The 25,557-nt window shown below is 40.2% G+C and overlaps 1 protein-coding gene across 2 annotated transcripts in view; it reads right to left on the bottom strand.

Moving 5' to 3' along the window:
* Positions 1 to 6,517: 6,517 nt before the first annotated feature.
* Positions 6,518 to 25,557, bottom strand: part of ERCC6L2 (ERCC excision repair 6 like 2) — a 139,363-nt gene continuing 120,323 nt past the window's right edge. For both annotated transcript variants that reach the window (XM_067744826.1, XM_067744824.1), the window contains exons 18-19: positions 15,202 to 15,383; positions 6,518 to 8,887 (exon numbers count right to left, since the gene is read on the bottom strand). In XM_067744826.1, the coding sequence (XP_067600927.1) occupies positions 7,915 to 8,887; positions 15,202 to 15,383 (1,155 nt within the window). In that variant the 3' untranslated portion in view covers positions 6,518 to 7,914. The remainder of the gene's footprint in view (positions 8,888 to 15,201; positions 15,384 to 25,557) is intronic.

Below are 25,557 nucleotides of genomic sequence, written 5' to 3'. Positions count from 1 at the left end.
GGGAGCAGGTGCTGTGGGTCATTCCATCCCTGATAGGAAGGTCAGGGCTTTCTGCAGTGGTGGAGAAACTGACTGGGGGCCGCATGGGGAGTGGGGGAGGACTGCCTGACTCCAAATTGCCTCTGCTACTCATAAGCTGTGTGATCTTCTGTGCCTCAGTTTCTTCCTTCATAATAATAGATAACAACACTTAATAATACCTATCCGGAAGGGTTGTTGGGCAGTCAAATGAGAATATCCACTTGAAGTGTTTAACAAATGACATAGTAAGCGCTCAATAAATGTGAGCCAAAGTCCTCAGAACATTTATTCCCCAGCCCAAGCACCCTTAGCCTGCTTAACAGAGGAAATGTGCGGTTTACCACCACCGGGGTCCCCTTGTGCTTCAACAGGCTCTTGGAAGCAGTGTGAAAAATGGATTAGGGAGGGAGGAGGAGCGAGACTAGGAATCCAGGGAGAAGTCTGCAGGCATCCAGATGGGAGGTGGAGGGGCGGGACCTCGGGCCCTTGGCAGTTTGAGTCGTTATTTTGGAGAAATAATCTCTGGGACTTGATAACAGGCTGGGAAAGGACCCTTGGCCAAGCACCAGGCTTGGATGGCGGGAGGAAGATGGAAGGTAGGGAGGGCAGGTGCAGGGACGATTTTGGGCGGGGGTGTGTGACACGTGCGGTTTGGGACAAGCAGCAGGCCCAGAGGAGGCGGGGAGTGCAGGGATGGAGTTAGGGCAGGAGGTGGAGTATTTTTGCACGTTGGGGGCCTGCTTCCTGGAGCAGCTGGCTCTGGCCTAGGTACTGTGCAAGTAGGTGCTAGGCCCGATTTCCTCCCCGGACCTTCGGCTTCGCAGCTGTCGGGTGTCCGGACGAGCTGCCCAGGGGCACTCGCAGGTACCGAGCTTGGGACCCGCCAGGAGGAGTTCCATCTAGCCGCTGGCTTCCTTCCTCCCTCCCTCCGCACCTCACCGTCCTCAGTCAGAGCTCCTATTCCGCCCACCTCCCTGGCGCCTCCGCCCTCCTGCTTCGCTTGACCTCAGTTAGACGCGCTGGGGATCAATCTGAGGCTGATTTTTCAGCCGGCCGCCAGCCAGACCGCAGAAACCCTCGCCCTTCACACCCGGTGGTCGCGCGCCCTCCGCGGCCAGGGCGGGACGCGCGCGGGCTTTGGGGAGGGGCCCCTCTCGGCTGGATCCCCCAGCCCCGGCACGGCCGGCAGAGGGTCTAGCCTTTCACAGCCCGCAGAGTGCTGACCCCGCCGACCAGAGCGGTGTCTGCGTGCTGGGCGATCGCGGGCTGCGAGCAGCTGTGGCGTGTGCGCGCGGGGGGAATTCAGGCCGCCGCCAGCCCACATCCCTCGCCCCTCTCTGTCCCCGGCGAGGTCGCAAGCTCCCGCCTGGTCCCCCAGACCAGGGTTGGGGATTATCAAGCGCTCCCTGCACCCGAAGCTCGAGGGTAAGCAGGACCCCACAAAGGGCCGCCAGTCCGCCTTCCTTGCCTCACTTTTCGCGGTGGACGAGACCCCGGGGCGCGGTGGAGATCGGCCACCCATCGTTTCCTGCGCACAGAGGGGCTCGGGGACTTTCCTGAGGCTTGCGGCTAGTGGAACATCACGCGCCCTCGAGGCGCAAGTCCCTGCAGTTTGCTTTCATGTTTTCCATCAATACAGCCAGAGCGTAATTTAATTAGCTTTCCTTCTTTTTTCCCTCCAAAGGAGAAAATAAACCTGATTCGGAGAAACAGATTGCCTCCCCTGCTTGGGGCCGGTGAATCCCCTCTCCCGTTTTGTGGCACTGCAGCGGGGGTTTCCAGCGACGATCCTCAGCGGCGGCGGGTGGCCTTCTGGAAACTCGCTGAGGAAAATTCACATGAGCTTTACTTGAAGCAATTTCTACATACACTGTCTAATATTTGCCTGCCGGGCGGGATGGGAAGGCGGAGCCGGGAGTAAGGTGGATTCCCCGACAGCGCTCCTGGGAAAGGGAGTGCAGGGCCGGGGAAAAGCGGGGGCGAGGGGCAAAGCAGGGTGCGCGCTCGCGCTTGGGTCCGCGGTTCTACCCCGCACCGCAAGCCACAGCGCGGCTCCACGTGCCCGACACCATCCCACAGAATAACAGGCGAAGGAGGAAAAGCCAATCAGCCTCCCGTTGCCCAGAGACGGAAATCTGCGAGGGGCTCCCAGTCCCCCGACACTGAGGACTTGCAGTCATTGACACCCGAGCTCTCAGTCTCCCCCTCCGCCCTTCCCCCCCCCGCCCCTCTTACATATTTTGGAGGTTAGGTTAGTCGTCAGAGCATTCTTATGTTTGGCAGTCCAAAGCTCCAACTTCTCTACTAGGCCCACGTTCCTGCTCATTTAGGGTTTTAAAGGCCAAGGGAGGAAGTGATGTTCTGGCCTTCCCATTCTTTCAGGTCTGGCCACCAACCCATCTCCAAATCATGCTTTACTCAGAGAGCACCCGTCATTTGTGCCTGGGTTCCTTAGTGGCTCTTGTTCTCTTACCTACATACCTTCCTAGGGGACACTCCAATCTTCCTGAGACCTGGCCGTCCTCCCCAACATCCCCCAGCACACTGCTGTGCCCTAGGGTGTCTTTTAGGACTATAGGAGCTGTTATGCCTTTCAGTGCAATGTGGCAGCTCTGGGCCATTTCAGGTGGTGAATGGCACCTCTGCAAGGGCCCCACTAACTGGTTGGTTTTCCCTTTTCATGGGAGGTCAGTGAATTGCTGCCTCTGGGGTTGACTTGCCCGGTGATAGGGCCTCTGCAGTGTCCCAAATATGACATTCAGAGCTCCTCTGCTGATGGCATTTCCCAATATGTGAAGCTGGAGGGTGAGGTATCTACTAAATAGGGAAATGGGGGAGTTAAGAGGTCTGAGATGTGGGTTTGATGTAGTGTTTGAGGAAAGTGGGGAAAGCTGATTGAGGAGGGGAAGCTATTAGGTTGCTGGGCAGGGCATTGTGGGCTCCACTGATAACTGGTGAGCAGGATACTTGGGGGCAGGGAGGGGTGGGTAAGGACTGACCTGGAAAAAACCTGGGGTTTTGCCAGGCAGTGCTGAAGGGAGGCCACTCAGGGCATTGTCACTGGGTCAGGAAGGCGGTGAGTACTGGCTGAGACAGTGAGACAGAGTTGACTGTTGGAAGCATAGTGAGGACGCTGGCAGATGGGCAGGGCAGGCAGACTCTGATCATGTAAAATCAGAAGTTCCCATGACCACATGTTGACATTTATGTTTTGAAAAATTAAGATATTTTGTTGTTTTTATCAATACTTTTATAATGGCTTTAGGAAAGAAGAAAATATATATGAATTAGCTATTATGAGGCTTCTTTTGAAGTCCATCTTTCAGTCCAGAGGCATGCCTCACTTTACAAAAAATAAAGAAAAACCCAAAGTTAAAAGATATGGGGAGGGGGACAAAAACTCATGCTTGGCAAGAGGACTCACTGGAGTTTCCTTAGAGATGTATAGGAAATTCCAAGATTTCCTTTACATCCAAGATGCACACTTTCCCCCTTGCTTAAATATATAAACAATATAAATTGAGTTTCAGTTATTTCTTTCAATGAGAGGAAGGGGCCCAAAAAGACATCTGTAGAAAGAGGCATTCTTTTTTTTTTTTGCGGTACGCGGGCCTCTCACTGTTGTGGCCTCTCCCACTGCGGAGCACAGGCTCCGGACGCGCAGGCTCAGCGGCCATGGCTCACGGGCCCAGCTGCTCCGCAGCATGTAGGATCTTCCCGGACCGGGGCACGAACCCACGTCCCCTGCATCAGCAGGCGGACTCCCAACCACTGCGCCACCAGGGAAGCCCTAAAGAGGCATTCTTGATTTTTAACTATGAGAGAAAGCAGTACAAAACCAAGAATGTCCACTGGGCATTATCCATGTCAGTGACATAAGGGCATCATGCTCATAGAAATAAAATTGGTCTTAAATTTGGAAATTTAGGGGATAAATATTACCACAAAAATTGTTAAACTACAGTAAAAATAAATAAAATACTTTTGGTAACGTTTAATCAGAGAAACAATTCTGTGTGGGGGTATTTTTATGGAAACATAACAACCACTTTGGGGCCTAAAAAAAGTACAGGATGGCTCCAGTGTGAGTTCAGTTGAATGTCCACTGGCTTCACGTGGGTTGGGGGCTCACTGGAGCGGTCAAGTGAGTCCTGTCCAGCAACAAAGTCTCAGACAAAACATTAACATATCACAATTATTGTGAAACTTTAAAAATAAAAATGGGTATCTATGCTGAATTCTAGACCTTCTGAACTAGAATCTTCTGGGGAGGGAACTGGGCACCCGTGTGTGGAAAAGCCTCTGCAGGTAGTTCTGACTTGCCACTTCAGGGCTGGGGACCACACAGACTTAGACTTCTGAAGGGAAGGTCAGTCTGAGTCTCTCCCCCTAGGGGCAGAGAGTAAACACCCAAGTGGCTGTTTTCATACTTAATACTCTGCAAGATCCTGTGAGGCAACGGTGTTCTTTCCACCTGCCACAAACACCACACGGAGCCAGCACTGGGGGAGGTGTGGAGACAGGGCAGTGCATGGGGCTGTCACCCAGGGCAAATGCAGTGTCACCAGTGCCAAGACCTGTTCCTCAGCTTGCGAACCTTCCCTTTAAGGCCCTCCAGAAGCGCTGGGTGGAGGATGCTTTGCAAAAGAAGGTGGTGACAGAACTGGGAAACAAGATCACATCAGTGATGATTAAATGAGAATTAGGTGAGGAGCCTAAAAAGTGCTCTGCACTCTGGGCTCTTTGAAGGCAGATGCATCTTATAGGATCTTATAGGTTTACTGACATCCTTGGTGGGTTCTAGACCCACTGTTAACTGGGTTTATGACATAGTGACCGTGGAACTCTATTGCCTCATATGTGAAAAATGACCTTTGAGGCCAACAGTGAACCCATTCTTTTCGATTTTATAGACTAGTAAATGTCAAAACTTGGGAACTGACATATGGTTATCAATTTTTATATCAAGTAAGGACAATGAAATAGGCGAAAAACTATGATATGCTATCATTTCATAAAAGATGACTATTTTATATCATAAAGGAAGGATAACTTCAGAATCTTAAAACTGCACATTCAACTTTAAAAACAACCCTATACTGTCCTTGGCTTTCTCATTTTCTATGGATGAAAAGTTTATCACCAACTCATCTCTGCAAACTAAGGCTCTTTCACCTTGAACGCTTAGGGGCAGCTGCACTGCTTGCAGATAATGTTAATTTACTCTAAGAAGTGGTTTCAGGGCTTGAAGGGAACTCTGAAGAGTTCAAGTGCAATGGTCTCACAGTATCTTGCCTCAGTTTCCAATATTGATAATTATGTTTTGAGTGCTAGCAGCCAGAAACTCTATTGTTGCTTTGAAGAGAAGTAAAAAATACAGATTGTGGCAAATAGAATCATGGAAACTTTAAGTTGGAAGATTTTTTAGCAATGATCTCATCCCTGTCGTTTTCAAACTAATGTTCCATGGAGCCACAGTGGTGTGCTTGAATCAACAGACCTCCATTTTAATTGTTATAAATAATTGAGCCTCTAATTATGGTAGAGTTCGTTTGCTTAAAAAAATGAACACTAATGATCCAGTCCATCTCAAATTTAAAGGGGAAACTGATGCTGAAAGAAACCCTGGGATTTGCCTGTGGTCACCTTCTTAGTTGGGGGGAAAACTTGGTGGCATGACACTAGTGGAGTGGGGAAGGAAGGATTCTTATTACAGTGTCTGTTCTCACATTCATCAATAGTTGAACCAAATCTTCCCACTGTTCCACTGCAAGGAAGGTCAACCCTTACAGTTACCCTTCTGAAACGTTCTGACTGGCTCCTTTCTATACTGAACCTCATACTCTGCTTGGCAAACCATTCCTACATGATAATTATGACAAACATTTCACTGACATCTGTTGGAAACTAATTTTTAAACTCCAGATCTGTACTTCTGCTCCCATTTTGACCAGCACTGAGAAAAATCTAAAATTAAACAGCATTTAATTACATTTGAAGAGTATAGAGCTAATATTTGTATGAACATCATTTTATGTTTCTAAGGTCATGTGTATGTAAAAAAATTAAAAGGTACTTTATTTTATGAAAGATACACTTCGATTAAAATGACTGAACCCTACTGTCTGATGAAGATGCATCTACTTTCTTTCTGAGCTCCTCGTACAGCTGACCCCACAGCAGTCTAACAACATTTATATGTCAAGTCTATCACACACTGCACAGCACATTCATTTTGTAGCAAGATCCTGGTGGTGAAATGTAGCATCTAATAAGTCTGGACACAATTCAGCTGCGAGCAGCCAAAAAAAAAAAAAAAAAAGACTAAGTCTATATAACCTAAAACAGAGAATTTTTGAACTGTGGTTCCCAGTCATTAGTGGGTCATGAAATCAACTTAGTGGGTTATGAAAGCATTAAAAAACATACATACACAAGAGCCAAAAGTGCAACAGAAGAGAAAATACCAAAATATGTTGCATGACTTAAGGGTAAATATTATTTCATAAACATTTTATTTCATTCATATATATGTATTAACACATGTACTGGGTCATGAAATAATATATATTTCACAGCTCTCAACACTGCCCTAGAGAAAAACATACTTGGCCATTCAGTCCCTTAAGAAAAGATTTTCTTTCTTTTTTTTCCCCATTTCTGAGCAATGGCTCCACACTGCGATGGCTGGATACTCCAAAGGCCCCCTCCCCTCAATACAGTAGCAATTCACAGTGATCTCTGAGCACCACCATTTCCTGGTTCACTGCTATTTTCTGGACATTTCCTCCCATCATAGCCCTGCCGGTTCAACTGAGGGAAAGTTGCCACAGTGTATCTGCGTGTGGGTCAGTAGAAGCCTCAGGTCCTGCTACCATGTGCCAGGCATGATGCCAGGGGCTTTACAGACCCGACTCTTTATACATATGGTTTCCTTTGTTTTACTGGTAGCAGTGCCTCACCTGTACATCTCGAGCTCCTAGCACAGCACCCATAGGGGCTGAATGAATGTTTCCAAATAAGTGAATTCAACAACAAGCACATTCCATTGGTTATAAACTATATAAGTTAAGTTCAACAGAATATAAGAGTTTTAAATAAAATCAAACGTTTTCTCGTTGACTCATACTTAAAAAAGTGCAAAAGTACTATACAAAGCTTTATATAGTTGTACAAAAAGTTGATGCATTGGTGTTCTGTGGTTAACGATAATAATTGTATTACTTCAGCATCATGTATCATAAAGTTATACAACTTACTCCTTTGATTTTGAGTTTAAAAGCTTACTATTTTAATATACATCATGTATTCAGTACTAGTTATTACTTTTGTATAAATAATTTCTTAATAGCAGTACATGATACTGAGGGAAAATAAAACAGTTAAGAATTTTCCAAATGGTAGTAAGAAAGAAACTCATTAATATACATTTGATTTGGGGGCTGAGCATAATTTGGCCTATGACTTAATGGAATCTAGGAGAGTGAAACAAACCTTTTTTAAACTGGAAGGACGCTCATGTGGATCAAGTTCAAGCCCTTCATCTTTCATATTAGGAAATGGCTGCACACCAGCCAAATGACTTATCTAAGGTCACATAATTATACAGTAAGAGAGATACCCCAGGTCTCCTGATAACAAACCCAGAATATTTTCCATTTCATAGAAGAGGTTTATACTATAATACAATCATATTTTTTTAAAAGATCAAATCAGCTATCAAGGAAAACCAATACATGATAACATTTTAGACTTAAAAAGAAAGCCCTAGAGCAAGAGTTTATTAAAAATATATGTTTACAACTGTGTAACATAATTAGTGTGCAATACAGTATTGTAAATATTGATGGCAGAAGTTCATTGGTTGTGGTAACTTATTTGTGTGTTTATGTATTACTCTTGGGTATTAGTTGTGCTTTCATCTGTATCACTGGAGTTAAATTTTTTCCACAAAAATTTCTCATTTGATTTCCAAAGAGGAGCTTCAAGACCCTCTTTCCTTTTGGAGGATGCAGCAGAAGGCACTTTTTCACACAGAGTCTCTATTACTGCCAAGTCGGTGAGTTTACTAAGACTCTCGTCATTCTGTTCATTCAAGATGTCCCAGAAATCTTTTGGTCTCTGTTTTGCTTTCTCCATGGGCCCTGAAAGAACTTTCTTTGGCAGTCGTGTGGGACTGTTCCCGTGACTTTTAAAGAGGTCATCAAGAATAGAGGTGTCACCAAGTAAGCTTACCACAGAAGTGTTTTCTAACACTGGATTTTCTATCTTTTTGTTTTCCACTTTGAAAAAGGGTCCATTTCTTGAAACACCCAATCCTGTGAGATCCTGTCGGTTTTTCATGGTATTTTCCAACTTTTCCAACTCATACGCTCCAGACTTACTGTTCAGGAAACAGGATGCTACAGTATCTTTGGATGCTTGGCTGTTTTTCCCATTGTTCGTCTCTTGGGTAGAGCTTACAGGTAATTTCTTAGTTTCCACATCATTACAAAGCACCTCTTCTCTATGGAAACTGTGATTTCGAAACTTAATTGATTTTTCTTTATATCTTTTTGGGCTGCAAATTTGAGACAATTTTTTGGTACAATTTTTAAATGACAGAGTTACAGAATCTGACACCCTTTCTTTTATAAGAGACTCTCTTTTTTCAGACAGATTCCTGACTCTCTCTCCTTCCTCATTGGCAGATATAATGAATTCTGAAGGGGAATCCACAAAAAATTCTTTTACCTCTGGATAGTGAGAAGCGTAAAAGTCTCTTAGCATTTTCTGTCGTTCTTCTGATGTGGCATTAGTTATATGTTTAGCAAATTCCTTTACAGAAGACAACTTAAAATAAGAAGCCATTTCTTCAAATTGTTTTCTGAAGATTTAACGAACAAAACCAGTGGTTATTTTTATTACATTTTATTTTTAAAGAGCTTGTCTTCAGTGTTATGCTATGTAGCAACAAAGCAATGCAATAGTATTCCTTTAGCATATATTAGCTTAATTCCATAATGAACATGCATTTTGCACTTAGGAGAATGTGATCTCTTTCCTTACACTACTGAAAAAAATATTCTAGCTCATGAAATTACCAGCTTTTTAAGTTATTCTGACTTATACTATCAGGTATTTCCTGGGAATTGTGTGATCCCAGCATGCTGCTACTCCAGTCAGCCAATTTATGACTTACATGAGAATCATAATTTATATAATCTGTATTTGGAAATCTATATTGCATTCAAGATCCATGAAATAAAACTGTCAAAGAAGGGTCTTAATAAATAGAAAAGAGAAAATGCTGAAAAATTAAGACAGGAATTTTTTTCATCTATCTCTTCTCCTTCCACAAGTATCGATAAAATATAGAAATTTCACACAACTTTTTGATGAGCCTAAAGGAAAGTTCTAAACTGATGAACCTAGATTCTTTTTCAGTATTGATCTGACTTCAGTATAGATAGCTACACTATAGTCAGATGCTATTTGAAGAAATGCGTTTCAGTCTTAGTATAAGATATTAATAAAAGCTGTTATATGCATATGTGAGGAAATGAGCCTTCTGAAACCCTGCTAAGATGGAAGTGGAAAGGTTGTTTAGGACCCCTGGGCACTAGACTCTGCTCCTTTCCCTAGGTGAGGGTTCTATGGACTGAACTGTATCCTCCCCCCAAATTCATAAGTTGAAGCCCTAAACCCCAGTGTGACTGTATTTGGAGATGGGGCCTTTGGGAGGTAATTAAGGTTAAAAGAGGTCATAAAAAATCACCAGAGAGCTCTCTCTGCCATGAAAGGACACAGTGAGAAGGTGGCCATCTGCACGCCAGGGAGAGAGCTCTCACCAGTAACCAAATCAGCTGGTACCCTGATCTTGGACTTCCCAGGCTCCAGTACTGTGAGAAGTAAATTTCTGTCTTTTAAGCCACAGTCTGTGGTATTCTGTTACAGCAGCCCGAGTAGACTAAGATGGGCTAAGAGGGTATTGGTTTGCTGATGCTGAGTTTAGGCCATGAGTCAGGAGAGCCCAATGCTTATAAATGTTCTTTTAAACAAAAGCCACAGATAGTGCTGCAGCATATGATTAAAAGTCCCCAAATTGTAGAATTATATCTATTTTTATATATTTCCTTACAACATTCATTTATCCACTCAACAAATATTTATAGAGCCCTCTTATTTGCTAGGCACTGTAAAAGAAACTATACAACAGTGAACAAACCCCAGTTCCCTGTCTTCAAGGAGTTTATAGTCTAGTTGGGGGAGACAGATACATGAAAATCAAACCAGAAGGGAGTGATAAACCCCATGATGGAGGTAAATACGGCACCCTGTTGGCATCCACAGAAGGGGTACCTAAGCCAGTGATTGGTAGTGGGCAAGGTGGCAGGGAAGGCTTCTCTGCTGTCACCACAAGCCAGTCAGGTAGAGGTGAGCCAGGAAGCCTTCTAGGGAGACAGGGAACGTGCATGCGCCCAGTTGCAAGAAGACTTGGTGCACATAGGGGCAGGAGAGTCAGTCAAGAAAAAGGCTGAAAATCATGAGGGATCCGTTTGCCAATTTCAGAAGTTTGAATTTTATCCTGTATACAACAGAGAATCCTGAGGATAAAAAATGATTTTTTTAAATGTATGTAACCAGGAGCTTTATTTAAAGCCACTATTATTTTTGCCACTCAGACCAGGTTATATAAAGTTTGTGTTTCCTTTGATTTTAGTGGTAATCCATGCTGCAAATTCATGACTTTCTTTTGTGGCTTCAGATGAGTACCCTGGCTTCTAGTCCTCCCCACACTGGTCCTGTTACTTGTTCCAAATCCAGGTACTATCTATGCCTGATCAACAGCCACTCTCATTGCCAACAGAATAGTTAATAACACAAAAACAAGGTTCCAAATTTCTGTCCTGGATATGGCCAATGTTCTTGGTTGGAAAGCAACAAGTATGTTCTTAAAAAGTTCCAGTTTTAACTTCACATGAAGTAATGAAGTGTCATTATTTTGTTTATTAATCATCTCTGAATCATTTTCATGGCCTTTCTCATAAATATTTGTGCTGTGAAGATTAAGTTATTGGCAGGGTTACAGGCTGATGTCTTTTATTCATCCAAGGCTTGGTAGTGTTTCAGCAGTTGCCAAAGTACTTTCACCTTTGCTGTGCTGACCTCACCCATGACCCTGCAAATCTGTCACCTCTGGGAGGAGAGGTGCTTCAGACCTTATTCTACCTGAGTAGTATGCAAGTAAACTGGGCTGTGTGGTTGCCCTTTACAGGATGAGCTATGATTACAATTCATTTTATTTTTGCCTTCTAAACTTGCTTTTGTAATTCTTGGTCTTTCTAAACACTCAACGAATTGCAAGGTACAACCAGGGGATACAAGCTAGCCACCACTTTGTGAAGAAAATTTTGTAGACACTCATAATCCATTTAGAGGTAGGGGCAGTGGTGGGGCAAAGGAAGCCAAAGTTAGGCATCTTTCAGTCTTTCATCAAGTGTACCAAGAGTATTTATGTATCACGGAAAAAATTCAATTTTTCTCCTTTTTTCTCGAGGAACTGAAGGAGAAGGGATGGAACACAGCTAAAACCATGTTCTTTCTGTCTAAGCTTTCTGAAGTGAAGGTAGGACTGAAACTTCATTCAGATAATCCATGAGGCTACAGCATAGTACAAATTCTTGATTCACATAAAGTTAGGATGGTTAGCAGGAAAGACGTGCTAGCAGTTTGGACACCGATCCCTAGTTCAGATGTTGGCATTCTAATATTAGACACCCTTCACCTTTTTATTTAGCATGAGGCATTTATCCCTAGGATAAGTAGAGGGAAAAAAAAAGAGGCAAAAACTAATCACTGTTAATACTTTTATTTTTATATACAGTACTAAAGGGGATAAGACACTTGTGCTTAAAGACTGGTAAAATGTATATGGTTGGTCTCCTAGCAAAAATAATTGCCCAAAGAAAATTACCCACAATTTACCCAAAATCATTGTTGTAAATCTGTTTGTGAGGAGTTGTGTTGCTATAGCAGTGTGGGGTGTTCACCTTTGTGGGCAATGGTGCGCAGCTGAGAGGCGTGCTCCAATCTGCCACACCAGCACCCGAGGAGCTAAGGGACAGGTTGCCTGGGAGTTGCCAAAACCCGAGGGAAGCATCTGGAACACGCAGAGCAACCACCATTTTCTTACTGTCCGTAGAAGTCATCAGGACCAACTGGACCACGCCTCCTCTCCCTGCTTACCTCAGTCACTACTTCTCAGTTACACATAACCACTGGCTTCCCATGCCCCTGCTAGTCTCTACATCCCTGATCCAATCCCCCATCCTTCCAGACCATTCCTCGGTGCCCCTGGAACCAGGCTATGATCTACTAACTCTCCTGTGTCTTCTGCCCAAGGGGCGCTCTGTCTCCTCCTGATACTGCCTCCCCACTGCAGCCCTCACAAGTCAAGATCTTATACCTCACATCCTTAAACCTCAGGGTTCATGCTTCCCATTGCTGCTTCCAGATCATTTTTTCTTAAAAACTCCTTCCCCTCTTTAAGGTTTATGCTATCCAGCTTAACCATTCTCACCCCCACCCCACCTTGTTAACTGACTTTCTAGTTGCTTCCTGATAGTGACTGAACACTCAAGATCCTGGATTAATGTTGTTTCCTTTCCCATCTCCTGCCATCATTCTTGATAACATCAGTATCCATGTGGATGTCCCACCCAACTCCTAGCCCACCAGTTTCTTGACGTCACCTCCACAGACTCGATTCCATGTTAGGCCCCTATTCCCAAAGTCATATACCACTAATGTCATTACCATTAACTGCACAACCTCCAAATCCCTGAATTCAATCATATGCTCCAGTTATCCCAATGACAACAATGCTGGAATATACCCTTCATCTCATCAAGTCCTCCAATTTGCTGACTCTTCTGCTTTCTCACTAACATCAGCCTCCCCTTTTCCAGCTTATGTTCAATTTTATAATCGCTTCTTTGCAAACATCCTTTAGCTTCCTTGCTTCTCTCTCCTTCTCCTGGTAAAACTCAGCTGTTTCCCTATTCTGTGTCTGCAACTGAACAACTGAAGCTTGCTGAATGAAGTCTGCACAACTGCACAGATGGTTTTACTGGAATTACTCTCAAATAGGAACTTAACATCACCCAGGAAGTCTAGCCCCACTAAGCTTGCTTTCCCACTTTATGACTTCCACTAATGACTTCTTTCATAATTTCTCTCTCCCCAAATCTCTTTCCCTCTGTGCTGATGAATTTATTCTCAATTAATTGAGGAAATATCACTGTATCTGTGCCCTTCTTTATCTCTTTCTCTTAATACTTCTCAAAGACTAGATCTTCACCTGTGGTCTGGATCCCACCCTCTCCTGCCTCCAGGACTTCACTTTTTCTGTTATCACCTCTCTGGCATGATCTCGTTTTTTCCTATTAGTCTTTTTCCTCAACACACAAACAGGTTCTATTATCTTCCCAACTTAAAAACAAACTACACTTCATCCCACAATGCCCTCCAGCTACTGCTAGTTTCCACATCCAAACTTAAGGAGCAGTCCCAGGGGCTTGCCCTTTCACTGCTTGCCCACCTCACCCTGGCATCTGCCTACTTCTACTGCTCATGGAAAGGTGACCAAAGAGTTCTTCAGCTCCAGGGGCTTTCCCACTTCTTCTGATTCTGGTTCTCAGCAGCAGTCAATAAAGTTAAGTGTTCCCTCCTTTTCGAAACTCTCACTTGTCTTGGACTTTAGAACCTTGCACTGGGCCTCCTACACAGTAGGCCACAGTCACTCTCCAGGCTCAGTACTGGGGCTTCTCCTCTCTCTGTGTTCTGTTCCTAAGCTGTTCACACAGTCTATGGCTATAAAAACTATCTGTAATCTATTTATAATCTCTATGCTGATAATTTCCAAATTTAGACCTCCAGTCTCCAAATCTCAGAGTAGCATATCCACTGCCCATGTGACATTTCCCTATATCTTCAAATTTAATATGAGCAAAAGAGAACTCTTGATTTTTTTTTTTTTACTTCAAACTTGTGTCTCTCCTAGTTTTCCCCATTCAGTGAATCCAGTCTGCTGCTTAAGGCAGAAAATTGGGAGTAATCCTGTCTTCTCCCCTTCCCAAAACACAGTTCAACATCAAACTGAATTTATCCATTCGGCTCTGTCTCCATGGCAACTACTCTATTGCAAACCACCATCACCTAGTTCCTTATGGTTTCCCCTAGTCCACTCTGCCCTCTTCCATGCAGAAGCTGGAAAAATCTTTTAGAAACATACATCAGATCATGTCATGCTTCAACAGCTTTCTACTGCAGTTGGAACAAAATCCAAATTCTTTTCTATAATCTACAAGGCTTGGCATGCTCCAGCCCCATCTATGTCTCTCCCTTCATCTCATGCCATTCTCTGCTTGATTTATTATGCACTAAGTACACCAGTCTTCTCTCAAAACCTCCTCCCTCTTCAGAAAGTTCTTACTTTGGTTCTCTGCTTCATTATCCTTCAGGTCTTAACTTAAATGTCACTCGTATAGAGAGGTCTTCCCTGACTACCTAGTAGAAAGGGAGTTATATCCCTCCCGATCCCATTATTCTCTATAAAGGAGGCCTGTCTACTTTTTTCCTATAACACACCATTTTATAATTATTTATTTATAAGTTTTTTTACTTTTGAAAATTTTATGGTTTGATGCCAACCCCCATCCCACTGTACTGTAAGCTCTATGTCTATGTCTCTTTTTTTACACTGTATATTTAGCACCTAGCACAATGCCTGAGTGCATATTAGATGCTCAATAAATACTCAGTGAGTGAATGAATATACTGCACTTAAGTATTTCACTTATATAAAATAATTTCATTTTTTATCAATTTGGGGATTAGCCTTCTTAAAACACTAAAACATTTGGGATTTTTTTTCTTTTTTTGGCCGTGCTGCATGGCTTGTGGGATCTTAGTTCCCCAACCAAGGACTGAACCCAGGCCACCGCAGCAAAAGCGCTCTAACCACTGGACCACCAGGGAATTCCGGGATTTATTTTTTAAAGTGTACAAATTCATATTTATCTGAAATATTCAGATGCCATGTATAGTTAAAATTCAAATAATTTGTGTATTTTACTAGGTAGTTATATTTCTTTTGAGAATCATTCATAAAGTCCAATGTTGTTATAGATGACATACCTGCGGATCCCTTTTGGTGTTTCTCCAATTATGAAGGTGGTCTGGCCTGTTCGGTAGACATTTTTCTTCTTCTGGCTTACAGGGTGTGAAATGTAAAGGGGAAAGGAAATGCTGCCTTCACTTGGTTGTTGGCATTCCTTTGTATGTGTTGATGTATCTCCCTTCATTTTTTCCTTATATGTCTGAAAAAAGGATGAAAGCAAAAACTCTGAAAAAACAGTCATTTTTGGTTAAATAAGGAGACTGTCTTACTTTTTCCCAGTATTCTTTACAATCTAGTATATCATATTCTCCAAGTAATATCATTGTCAGATCTTGTTAGATCTTTAAAAAGATATTACTTGTAGCAGTGATGTGATGTTTCTCTTTTCTTTGTTTAAGATACATGCTAAAGATATACCTTTCTTAAAGATACAATAAAAGTAATGGTAATATGATGTTTCTACTGTCAAGACTATGGGTATACTGATACACATGCTGGCATCCACTCTCCTAAACAAGGATAAAAATTAATGATTATATAAATAATGGCATAAAAATGGGATGTTTAAAAAATTTAATTCAGCAATTTCTCTCAATATTATTAAGCAGACTTTTGGTTATTTAATCTTATATAAGCAGTCAAACTTTTAAGAAATAACAACCTTTATATAATAATGCAATACACTAGTTTTGTAAATCCTACTTCAATCTCCAGTGGGTTGCAAGAATTACTTAGTGATTGTTAAGATGTTAACTAGAGGTGGTTGAAATTACAGATAGAATCACATTTATTTTACAGACTAAGGGTGTCTTGCATAATACAAATTGTTAAAAATAGTGAGTCAAGAAAAAAATAATTTTAAAATGTATGGTTCCATTTTCCCTGACAAAATGGTAAGGTGAGTATGTGGAAAGTCCCCATCTTATTCCAAAAACAGAAATATTGGATGCAATTTGACAACAACAACAAAATTATATTTGAGCTCAAAAGTAAGAAAGGAAAATCTCTAGATGCTAAAGCCAAGTAACACAGTGGTAGGTGGGAGCTGAAGCTCAGCAGCCCGAGGAATAGGGTCCTAAATTCTAGTCTGCAGGATTCCATGTGTAGAGGGAAAATGGAAATGATTTAACTCTCTGAATTAAAAAACAAACAAACAAAATAAAAACACAGCAGGAATTAAATGGATATCCAGTTTTCAAATTAAAGCTAGGAAAGCCCAAACTGGGGGCACAGGATAGAAACAGGCTCCCTTGTTACTCTAGATAGAATCACTGGTGAAAACATGGAATGCCCAGCCTGTGCCATTTGTGGAATCTGATTTTGTAGCACTTGCATTGTATGGAAAAATCTAAGCTAAAAACCAACATAAAAAACTGGCCCAGAACCCGTGAAAACCATAGATCTCAATGAGGGGTGAATACAAAAATATAACATAGGAACACTTTTTAAATCTAGAGAATGCTTGTGATTCCAATGCGGGGGGGGAAAAAAGAGTTCAGTTAAAAATTATAAAGAACACACAAAGCCCACTGCCATGACAGTGGACAGATACAACAAATGTGAGAATCCATATCTGAGGAATTATAGATAACAAAGCAATCTGAAAGAGACTTTAACTCATTAGCATATCCAGAAAGATAAAGAAAGAACTGGGTATTGTAAAATACCAGATCTGAGAAAGAACCAAATACAAATTCTAGAAAAGAAATATAGGTTTGAAAAAAAATAGACATAGAAACAAACTTAAAATATGGGTTAAGCAGCAGGCTGCACAGCCTTACAATGACCGTTGATAAATTGGTAGAGTAAAATTACTCAGAATGCTAGGCAGAGAGAGAGAGACACAGAGAGAGAGAGAGAGAGAGAGAGAGAGAGAGAGAAAGGAGGAAAGGAGGGAAGAAAGGAAGGAGGAAAGGAGGAAAAAAAGGCAGGCAGGCAGGCAGGAAGAAAGAAAGAAAGAAAGAAAGAAAGAAAGAAAAGGAAAGAAAGAAAAGAAAGAAAGGAAAGAAATAAGGAAAGAAAGAAAGAATGGAAGAAAGAATGGAAGAAAGGAAGACAGACAAGAAAGAAAGACAAGAAAGAAAAATTAAGAGACAGAAGACATGGCAGAAAACATACCAAAATTTCTAAAATATTAGAAGGAGATAACAGAAAATGGAAGAGATAATGTCAAAGAAGTAATGGCAGAGAATTGAAGAAGGCATGAATCCTCAGACTAAAAAAGGAGAGAGAATCTCCAGTGTGAAAAATGAAAATAAATCTGTACCTTGTTATATCACAGATAAAGAGAATATCTTAAAAACTACCAGAGAAAAATAAGCTATCCCACAAAGAAATAATAATCAAACTAAAGGCAGACTTCTCATTACCACTACCACCACCACCACCACCAAGAGAAGATAATGAGAGTATCTTCAACATGCTGGGAGGGAAAAACCGTCAACCTAGAAATCTAAACCCAGTTAAACTATCACTTAAGAAATTTGCAGGCATACAAATACTACAAGACACAGATTAGTAATTGTCAATGAGACAGTGATTTTTTCTTTTACAGGAGTTCAATGGGATTCAAGTGGCACATATCACTGAATGTTGGTAGGGAATGGCTTTCATTCCACAAATATTTACTAAGCACCTATTACGTTCCTGCCACCATGCTATGCAGTTGAGAAGAAAAATATTTATATATACAAAGAGGCCCCTACTATTAAGGGGCTTAAAAAAGCTGAGCCCCACCCCCCTCCCATTTTTAGTTTTTTCTGTTTTTAAAATAAATCATTTATCTCTTTAATTTATATTCAAGTTCATTTCATTGAAATAAACTGAACAAAAGACATAATTATATGTTCTTTAATAGCAAACCACTTCTAATGAAAAGAAATTGACTTCTTCAAAATCTAGTGTGACTCACGTGGACAAACACAAAATGCCAGGTTGCCATTTTGAACCAGGGCTTTGCTTCAGTCAGTAATGCTGACAGTACTTTCCTCAAAGACATCATTTTTAAAGTTTAAAACATTATTAATAAAGAGAGGAAAATGCTGATCTTTAAAGATAAATTTGAAAGAGATTTGATGCATTTATTTTACATCACAAGAAAACAAGATGAATGTTAAAAGTTCCTAATAAAATAGCTTATAATCTTTGATGATTCCCAAGAAATAATTATCCATTATTATAAGGAGGGACGGGAACGTTTACATGGGGATAAAGGGAGTAAACCGAAAGAGAAGGAATGGGGCCAACCAAGAACACTCCCTCCTCATATACTGCAATTTCTGAAGCCATGGAGAAAGCAGGCCAGGCCATGGAAATTTTCAATTATTTACATGATTACTCTGGGTCTTTCTGACCCTGGCAGCATTACAAAGCTCATATTTCGAACAGATACATTTTTTCTCAAGTTGATTTTACAAATTCTTCAGGAAAATTCAACTTTTCTATTCATAGCTATCAGACATGTGGATCTTTAATTTATGCCACATATTATACACTTAAAAACCTGATTATTTTAGATAATCATTCAAAGAGAAAAGCATTTGTTCTCTCACACTGGCTCAATATCCCATCTTTTACTTAAAAAATATCTAGGTTCAGTTTTCCATTTTAGTAGGGTAGTTTAACACTTACTGAAACAAGGCTGTGAAACAAAATTTTGTTTACTAATTATTTTAAAAACATTTTGATGCCCTTCTTATAAAAGCTGGTTTCACTATTTATAGTAAAATAGTATCTTTTATAATAGCTGATATAAGGAAAATAGTGACAGTGCAGTTGCAATTGAAGGGACAGTTATAATTTATTATAAAGCAAAGTACAATGCCTCTGGCCAAGATGAAAAGATTCCAGACCATGTGAAATTGGACGCAAACTCTTTCACTACCGCTTATGTCAAAGTTGGGAAGTCATATGACACTGAGGCAACACTATGAAGTAGCAATAGTAATGAAGGGTCAAGTAATGAAAAATTCAGTAAAAATGAGCTGGACTAGGAAATTAAAAGATAACATTATCACTCCTTAATATTATGGTAGAGGGTGAGATTGCTTGCTCAAGAAAGCAAAATAAACCTACTCTCCTTTCCACCAGAGAACAGAATGGCCAACAACTGGAACACTATGTCTGTATCTGATAGGAAATTTTGAGATCATAGCATGAAGAAAGCAGAAAGCCCAGTTTCTGTAAAAGCCCCTAATTGCTCCTAACTTTTTCCTAGAAAGTTTCTTCTAAATTATCCAAGATTTGCTTTGAGAAATTACTTCTATACTCTGTGATTCTGATGAAGGTTTCCTTCCTCTTAAGATTTATGGTTATAAAGATAAGGAGGGAATTATGAAGACAAGAACTTTGTACAGTATTTGTATAGTATAAATATGACTGCTAATAAGTATTTTAGAAAGCTTGACACTGTTAGAGTTTAATTTATAACTTAGTAATTGCTATGTTCATGATTATCTTCATAAATTATTGGATATTGTTAGGTATTTCTACTATGGTATATTTATGAAAGTAATCAAGTTCAACTTATGGTATCTTTATTAAAAATAAAGTGTAAAGAGTATAGTAATTATTTCTAAATAACATAAACATACAGTTAAAAGATCCATTTGATGATGAGATTAATTGAATGGAAATGTGAGGTTACTTAAGAAGCTGAATTTATCAGAGAATATTGAAATAATAATCCTAATTTATGAGTGGTAATAATGTCTTCCTCCTTTGGACGTATATGTACTATGTGGAGCAGCCAGTTGAATGTTGAAAAAGTAGAGGAAAACCCTCCCCCTTCAGAGTTAAACAGGTCTAAAAAGGTAAAAGGTCGGCCACGGCTAATTATGTTAAGTCCTAATCTGATTTATATAATTAAACATTTAAAACATAACATGTTATTGTCAGAAAAGTAAATATTTGTCATTAAAAATAAAATTCGGAATATAAAAAATTATTTAGTTCAACAAAAACATTAAATATGTATTATTTCTATAAATGGTAATTGTTTTAATATATTTTGGCCAAAAGTCTCCTTACCTATCCACAATCAAATGTTTAATGTGGAAATGGCTCACTTCAAAGACTTCATAAATAACTGCTTTTTAAAAAATTGAAGTATAGTTCATTTACAATATTATATTAGTTTTAGGTGTACAACATAGTAATTCAATATTTTAATAGATTATACTCCATTATTAAATTATTACATTATTATAAAACAAAGGCTGTATTTCCCTATGCTGCATAGTAGTATATGATGAACATCTGTTTTGACTTAATTTTGATAAAGTTATAAAATCATTATTCATTTTTCTAATGTCTCTATAAAATATATTTAAAAATACATCATAAAATTACTATTTAAACGTGTATAAAGTATACAGTCTGTAAAATAAAAGCTATAATTTTAAGTTGTAAAAGATATACATTAGGATTACAATAAATAAGAGGGCACTTTTGTAGGGAAAAATTTCTTCTTTTAGAGTAGCCAAAATGAATTTACACTAGACCTAGTCAACTGTACATAATCCTGTACCACTTATTTCTTACTGTAAACTTTTAGGTTTATATTGGTTCTAGAAGGAAAGTTTATCTTTAGATCAATAGTATGAGACATTCAAATGACCTTTGATAATAAATACTTTCTTTTTCCTTTGGACCCAACGTGTACTGTCCGTATTTCAAGGCATTAGACCTAAGCCAAATAGCAATATTAATAGCAATAGCCAATTAAAATATTGAACCAGTAGTTATTTTTTAAAAGATATAACTGAAAAAAGATAAGGTATATATAAATTTTCAATATGAAAGAGTAAGAAAAAATAAAACTGACTCTTAAAAAGTTTGCAGATAACAATCTTTGATGTCAGTGTACTGAGAAAAGGAAAAAAAGGAATGTTCCCCCTACCTCACAGCCATATGATTACATTAGCATTTTTCTTTTTTCTCTGCTACATATGAAATTTATCTTTATATAATAGAAAACTTCATTGGAATAGTGCACAGAATGTTTAAGGAAAAAAACCCTCTTTCTTTGAAGTAAAAAATTTTGGAGGCAAATTACTAAAGAACTATAGAGGGCGCCTAGGTAGGAATAGCAAGGAAATGAGAAAAGTTTATAGGAATCAGTTTTTCCCATACACACCCACCTGTAGGTTACAATCCAGGAGACTGAGTTTCAGAAACAACCATGAACAGCCTCTAGTTCCCATTTTGGCAGGAGAAACACTATCGTAATCTCTACCATCTTTCTAAATCTCTTTGGGGCTAATTACTGGAGACCATCCATAGGTGGTACAGATCATGCTGATTCCTTTTCCTCTGCTCATCTGTATCCCCCACAAGTAGAGGAAGCTTGGAGGGGGACAATGTACAATGAAGAACAGCCTGATAGGGTGGGTAGCCTGTCTATGATAGGCTACCAGGATGTAGTGAAATCTTTATTAAGCAATTTTGGAATGGATCTGTCTGCTGAGCCGGTTTCTCTAGAAAACCCCTTACAGAGGATATATCAGAACAAACAGCAATGTATATTTAACAGCCACATTCACTGTTTTCTCCATAACTGGATGATCAGCCTTGATTAGTCACTGAGAAAACTGGAAACCAGGGAGATTTTCAAAGGCAATGGAAGGTCCCAATGGTTCTGACTTGTTGAGAAGCCTGAGTTTGGATTCTAAGATCACCAGAGGACCTGCCCATCACAGGAAAGCTCTTTGGTTTACACCTTGCTCCTGAGAATAGCACAGAGCTTCACAAGCCAGTCTATGGTCATGGCCACAAGTGGGCACACCATGTAGCCAAACCCCTCACATTGGCCTGATCACACCAACTTTGTCATAAAGATTAAAAAAGAATCAAGTGCTCTTTCATTTTTTTCTTCATTAAACCTTAAATAGTTAAGCCTGAGAGGCAGCAATGCTTTTGTTTACACATCTGTTCAAACAAAAGATTAAAAAGAAATCTCCCTTTGGGTAAGCGCCAAACCCTATAAACACATAAAAAGTCATAAACCTGCTTGTCTTTGCAAAGCAGGGAATCAGGAGTACCATAAAGACATATAGCACATGTAAATAAATTCATTCAAGTGGCATCTGAGAGTCTAAAAGGACAAAGACCTTTAAGGATCTTTGTGCAAGTGTGAAAACCTCTTATCTTTGAAGTAATCATTCAAGATTTCTGCCTGGAGGTAGGAAATATTACTGTAAATGCAGTTTTCCAACACTCAACAGAAACCTAAGGCAACTATGAGGTACCCCTGAATTGTCTTCACTCAGCCTCTGGAGAAAAGCCAGTTAGTTAGAGGACCCACCACGAATATACACTGAAGTATAATTTTCTGCATATGTTTAAAAATGTCATTCAAGTCTGAAAAAACAAACACTTAGATTCAAATCTAAAACATTTTTTTTTTTGGTGGTGAAGGGAGATTAAAGTTTGTAATTATGGTTCTCTTTTCCTCCTGGAAGGAGTAACCATTACAATTCAGTTTTTTATATAGATAGATATATATTTTCATTTTTGATAGTACTTTGCTTGCTGAGTGAGCCACAAAAGGACAACTTTATATTGGCTTCCCTGAGCCTAGCTCCCTTTTAGTGTGCACAACAGTCCATTTCTCATTGTATAAGAAACTCGTCTATCTAAAGGAACAAAGTGATAGCCTCGGGCGTGCAGGTGAATACTGTGGGGCACACACTACAAACAGAAATACAAAAGCCCTATCTCCTTGGGATTTGAGAACATGAAGGCAGTGCCACAGCAGTCAACCTGGGGGAAAAGGCCAGGTGAGATGGTGGCAACTACCTTTAAAAAAAGCCTGCAGACCAGCAACAGGGAGTGTTGGCTAATATTCCCTCAGTCCTTCATGGGAGGGTGGTCAGAGAGTAAATTCCCCTTAATACCTCCTACAGACAAAGGCAAGGCCTTTTGGGATAGCTGTCTGAGCACTGGACTCAGCACCACAAGCCCTGGTTTCTACTAGTCTTTTTAGGATCTCCAGTAAGTAGTAATGAATAGGTCCTTGGCATCTTGAGCCCTGACTGAATTTTAAATCTTTACATATATTATTTATATTACTGTAAAAATGTCTCTAAAGACTACTTGAAGGTCCTATACTAAATAATACCTGTTAGTGAAAAGATCACAGAAGGGTGGTGCTGATGGAAAAACTTTAATTAAAGTCTTTCTTGGCAGGCACCCGCCCCTGCTTGCCTTTCCAGTGGCTGGCACTTCCATGGGGAGCTTAGGCTCTCCCTCCCTCCAGGCCTCCAGCTGGAGTAAGTGTAGGCTTCTATGCAGGCTGATTCAGTGACAAGGCCATCGATGGCTCTTCAGTGTCTAGGGAACAACATTTCAAGCACCCTGCCACAAATAACACTGGGACATTGTAACTGGTTGTGAAGTTGGATGCAGGTTATTGTTAATAACAAAGTACTGAAATCTGTGAATAATTCTCCTTTTTAGTAAATTAGAGTGGATTTCCTATAACCACATCATTTTCACTCTCTTCTATTCTGATATGCTTTCTTGAGTCGTGTAGAAGAGGAAGTAAAGCTTTCCGACAGAGAAAGGCCAACTGAAAGTATGTTCCACTAGAACTGAATTTAATGATCAAGTGACCCCCTTCTTATGGTCTAAAATGGCAGTTCTGAAACTTTTTGGTCTTAGGACACCTTTACAGTTTAAAAATTATTGAGGACGCCGAAGAGATTTTGTTTATGTAGGTTATATCTATTGAAAGTTTAAAATAATTAAATAACTCTTTATCAGCAAAAAAGTTTATATTTTCCAAGGTAAACAAACAAAAAATTAGCCAGAAGAGTGGCTACGTATTACATTTTTGCAAATGTCTTTAATAGCTGGCTTAATAAAAGATAGCTGGATTGTCATATCTTCTTCTGCATTCAGTCTGCTGCAACAATGCTGTTTTAGTTGGAGTATATGAAGAAAATCAGCCTCATACAGATACATAGTTGAAAAAGGGCAGAATATTTTCATAGCCTTTTCAGATAACTGTAGATATTCTTTTTTGATACTTTACCAAAATTCAATTAAGGTTAGTTTCATGTAGTATTTGAAACCATACCAGTGAACTTTTTATATTGTTAAAAGTAAAATTCATTGGTACATTTTGTACTTTGGCTGAATTTTTTCCCCATGCGTGATTTTGTAATATCATTCACTGGTCATTTGGAAAATATTAAGTCAGTTATGCAGATCTTCAAAATGTTGACACATTCAATTATACATTGGAAAACCATATTTGTTGTTATTACCACCTATGCATCAGAAAAAATCTTTTTAAATATTGGGAAGGGGTCATGGTCACGGTGGCAGACACAAGTTTTTCAATATTTTAATTTTCACTTGAAAGCTTGAATTTTATCGCTGGCAACAAGTACTGTCTGTTGTCTTCCTTGAAGTGACAGAAAGTATCTACCAAATACACAAATCTAAATAACCATAGCTTGTCAGTCATTCTTTCAAGTATTGATACAAATTGTGTTCCATAAAAAAAAGTGGCTAGTTTAGTCCGCAGTTCAATTATACAAGTGCTTGTGTACACTTCCTATTTCATCAAACAGAATACTAAAAAGATGAGTACCAGGGCTTCCCTGGTAGCGCAGTGGTTGAGAGTCTGCCTGCTGATGCAGGGGACACGGGTTCGTGCCCCGGTCCAGGAAGATCCTACATGCCACAGAGTGGCTGGGCCCGTGAGCCATGGCCGCTGAGCCTACGCGTCCGGAAACTGTGCTCCGCAACGGGAGAGGCCACAACAGTGAGAGGCCCGCATACCGCAAAACAAAACAAAACAAAAAAAAGATAAGTACCAAAGGGTTGAGATTTAAGAAAATTAGTAATTTTTATTGATTCATCAAGGATATTCTTCTTTTTTTTAAAGAATCAATTTTATTTATTTATTTTTTGGTTGTGTTGTGTCTTTGCTGCTGCACACAGGCTTTCTCTAGTTGTGTCAAGCGGGGGCTACTCTTCGTTGCGGTGCGCGGACTTCTCATTGTGGTGGCTTCTCGTGTTGCAGAGCATGGGCTCCAGGCACGCAGGCTTCAGTAGTTGCAGCACGTGGGCTCAGTACTTGTGGCACGCAGGCTGTAAAGCACAGGCTCAGTAATTGTGGCGCACGGACTTAGTTGCTCTGTGGCATGTGGGATCTTCCTGGACCAGGGATCGAACCCGTGTCCTCAGCATTGGCAGGTGGATTCTTAACCACTGCGCCACCAGGGAAGTCCCCATCAAGGATATTCTTAAGAGAAACTAAAAGTAGTTTTCTTTTCCTGAAAGTATGTGGTGGTAAATACTAGTGGCCCAAATAATTTTTATGAACAAAATGAGAAGTTCTTTCTCTTAAGGTATTCATTATT

This window comes from Pseudorca crassidens, chromosome 7, assembly GCF_039906515.1.
Source record: "Pseudorca crassidens isolate mPseCra1 chromosome 7, mPseCra1.hap1, whole genome shotgun sequence".
NCBI lineage: Eukaryota > Metazoa > Chordata > Mammalia > Artiodactyla > Delphinidae > Pseudorca > Pseudorca crassidens.
This window is presented reverse-complemented; position numbering and strand designations above follow the sequence as displayed.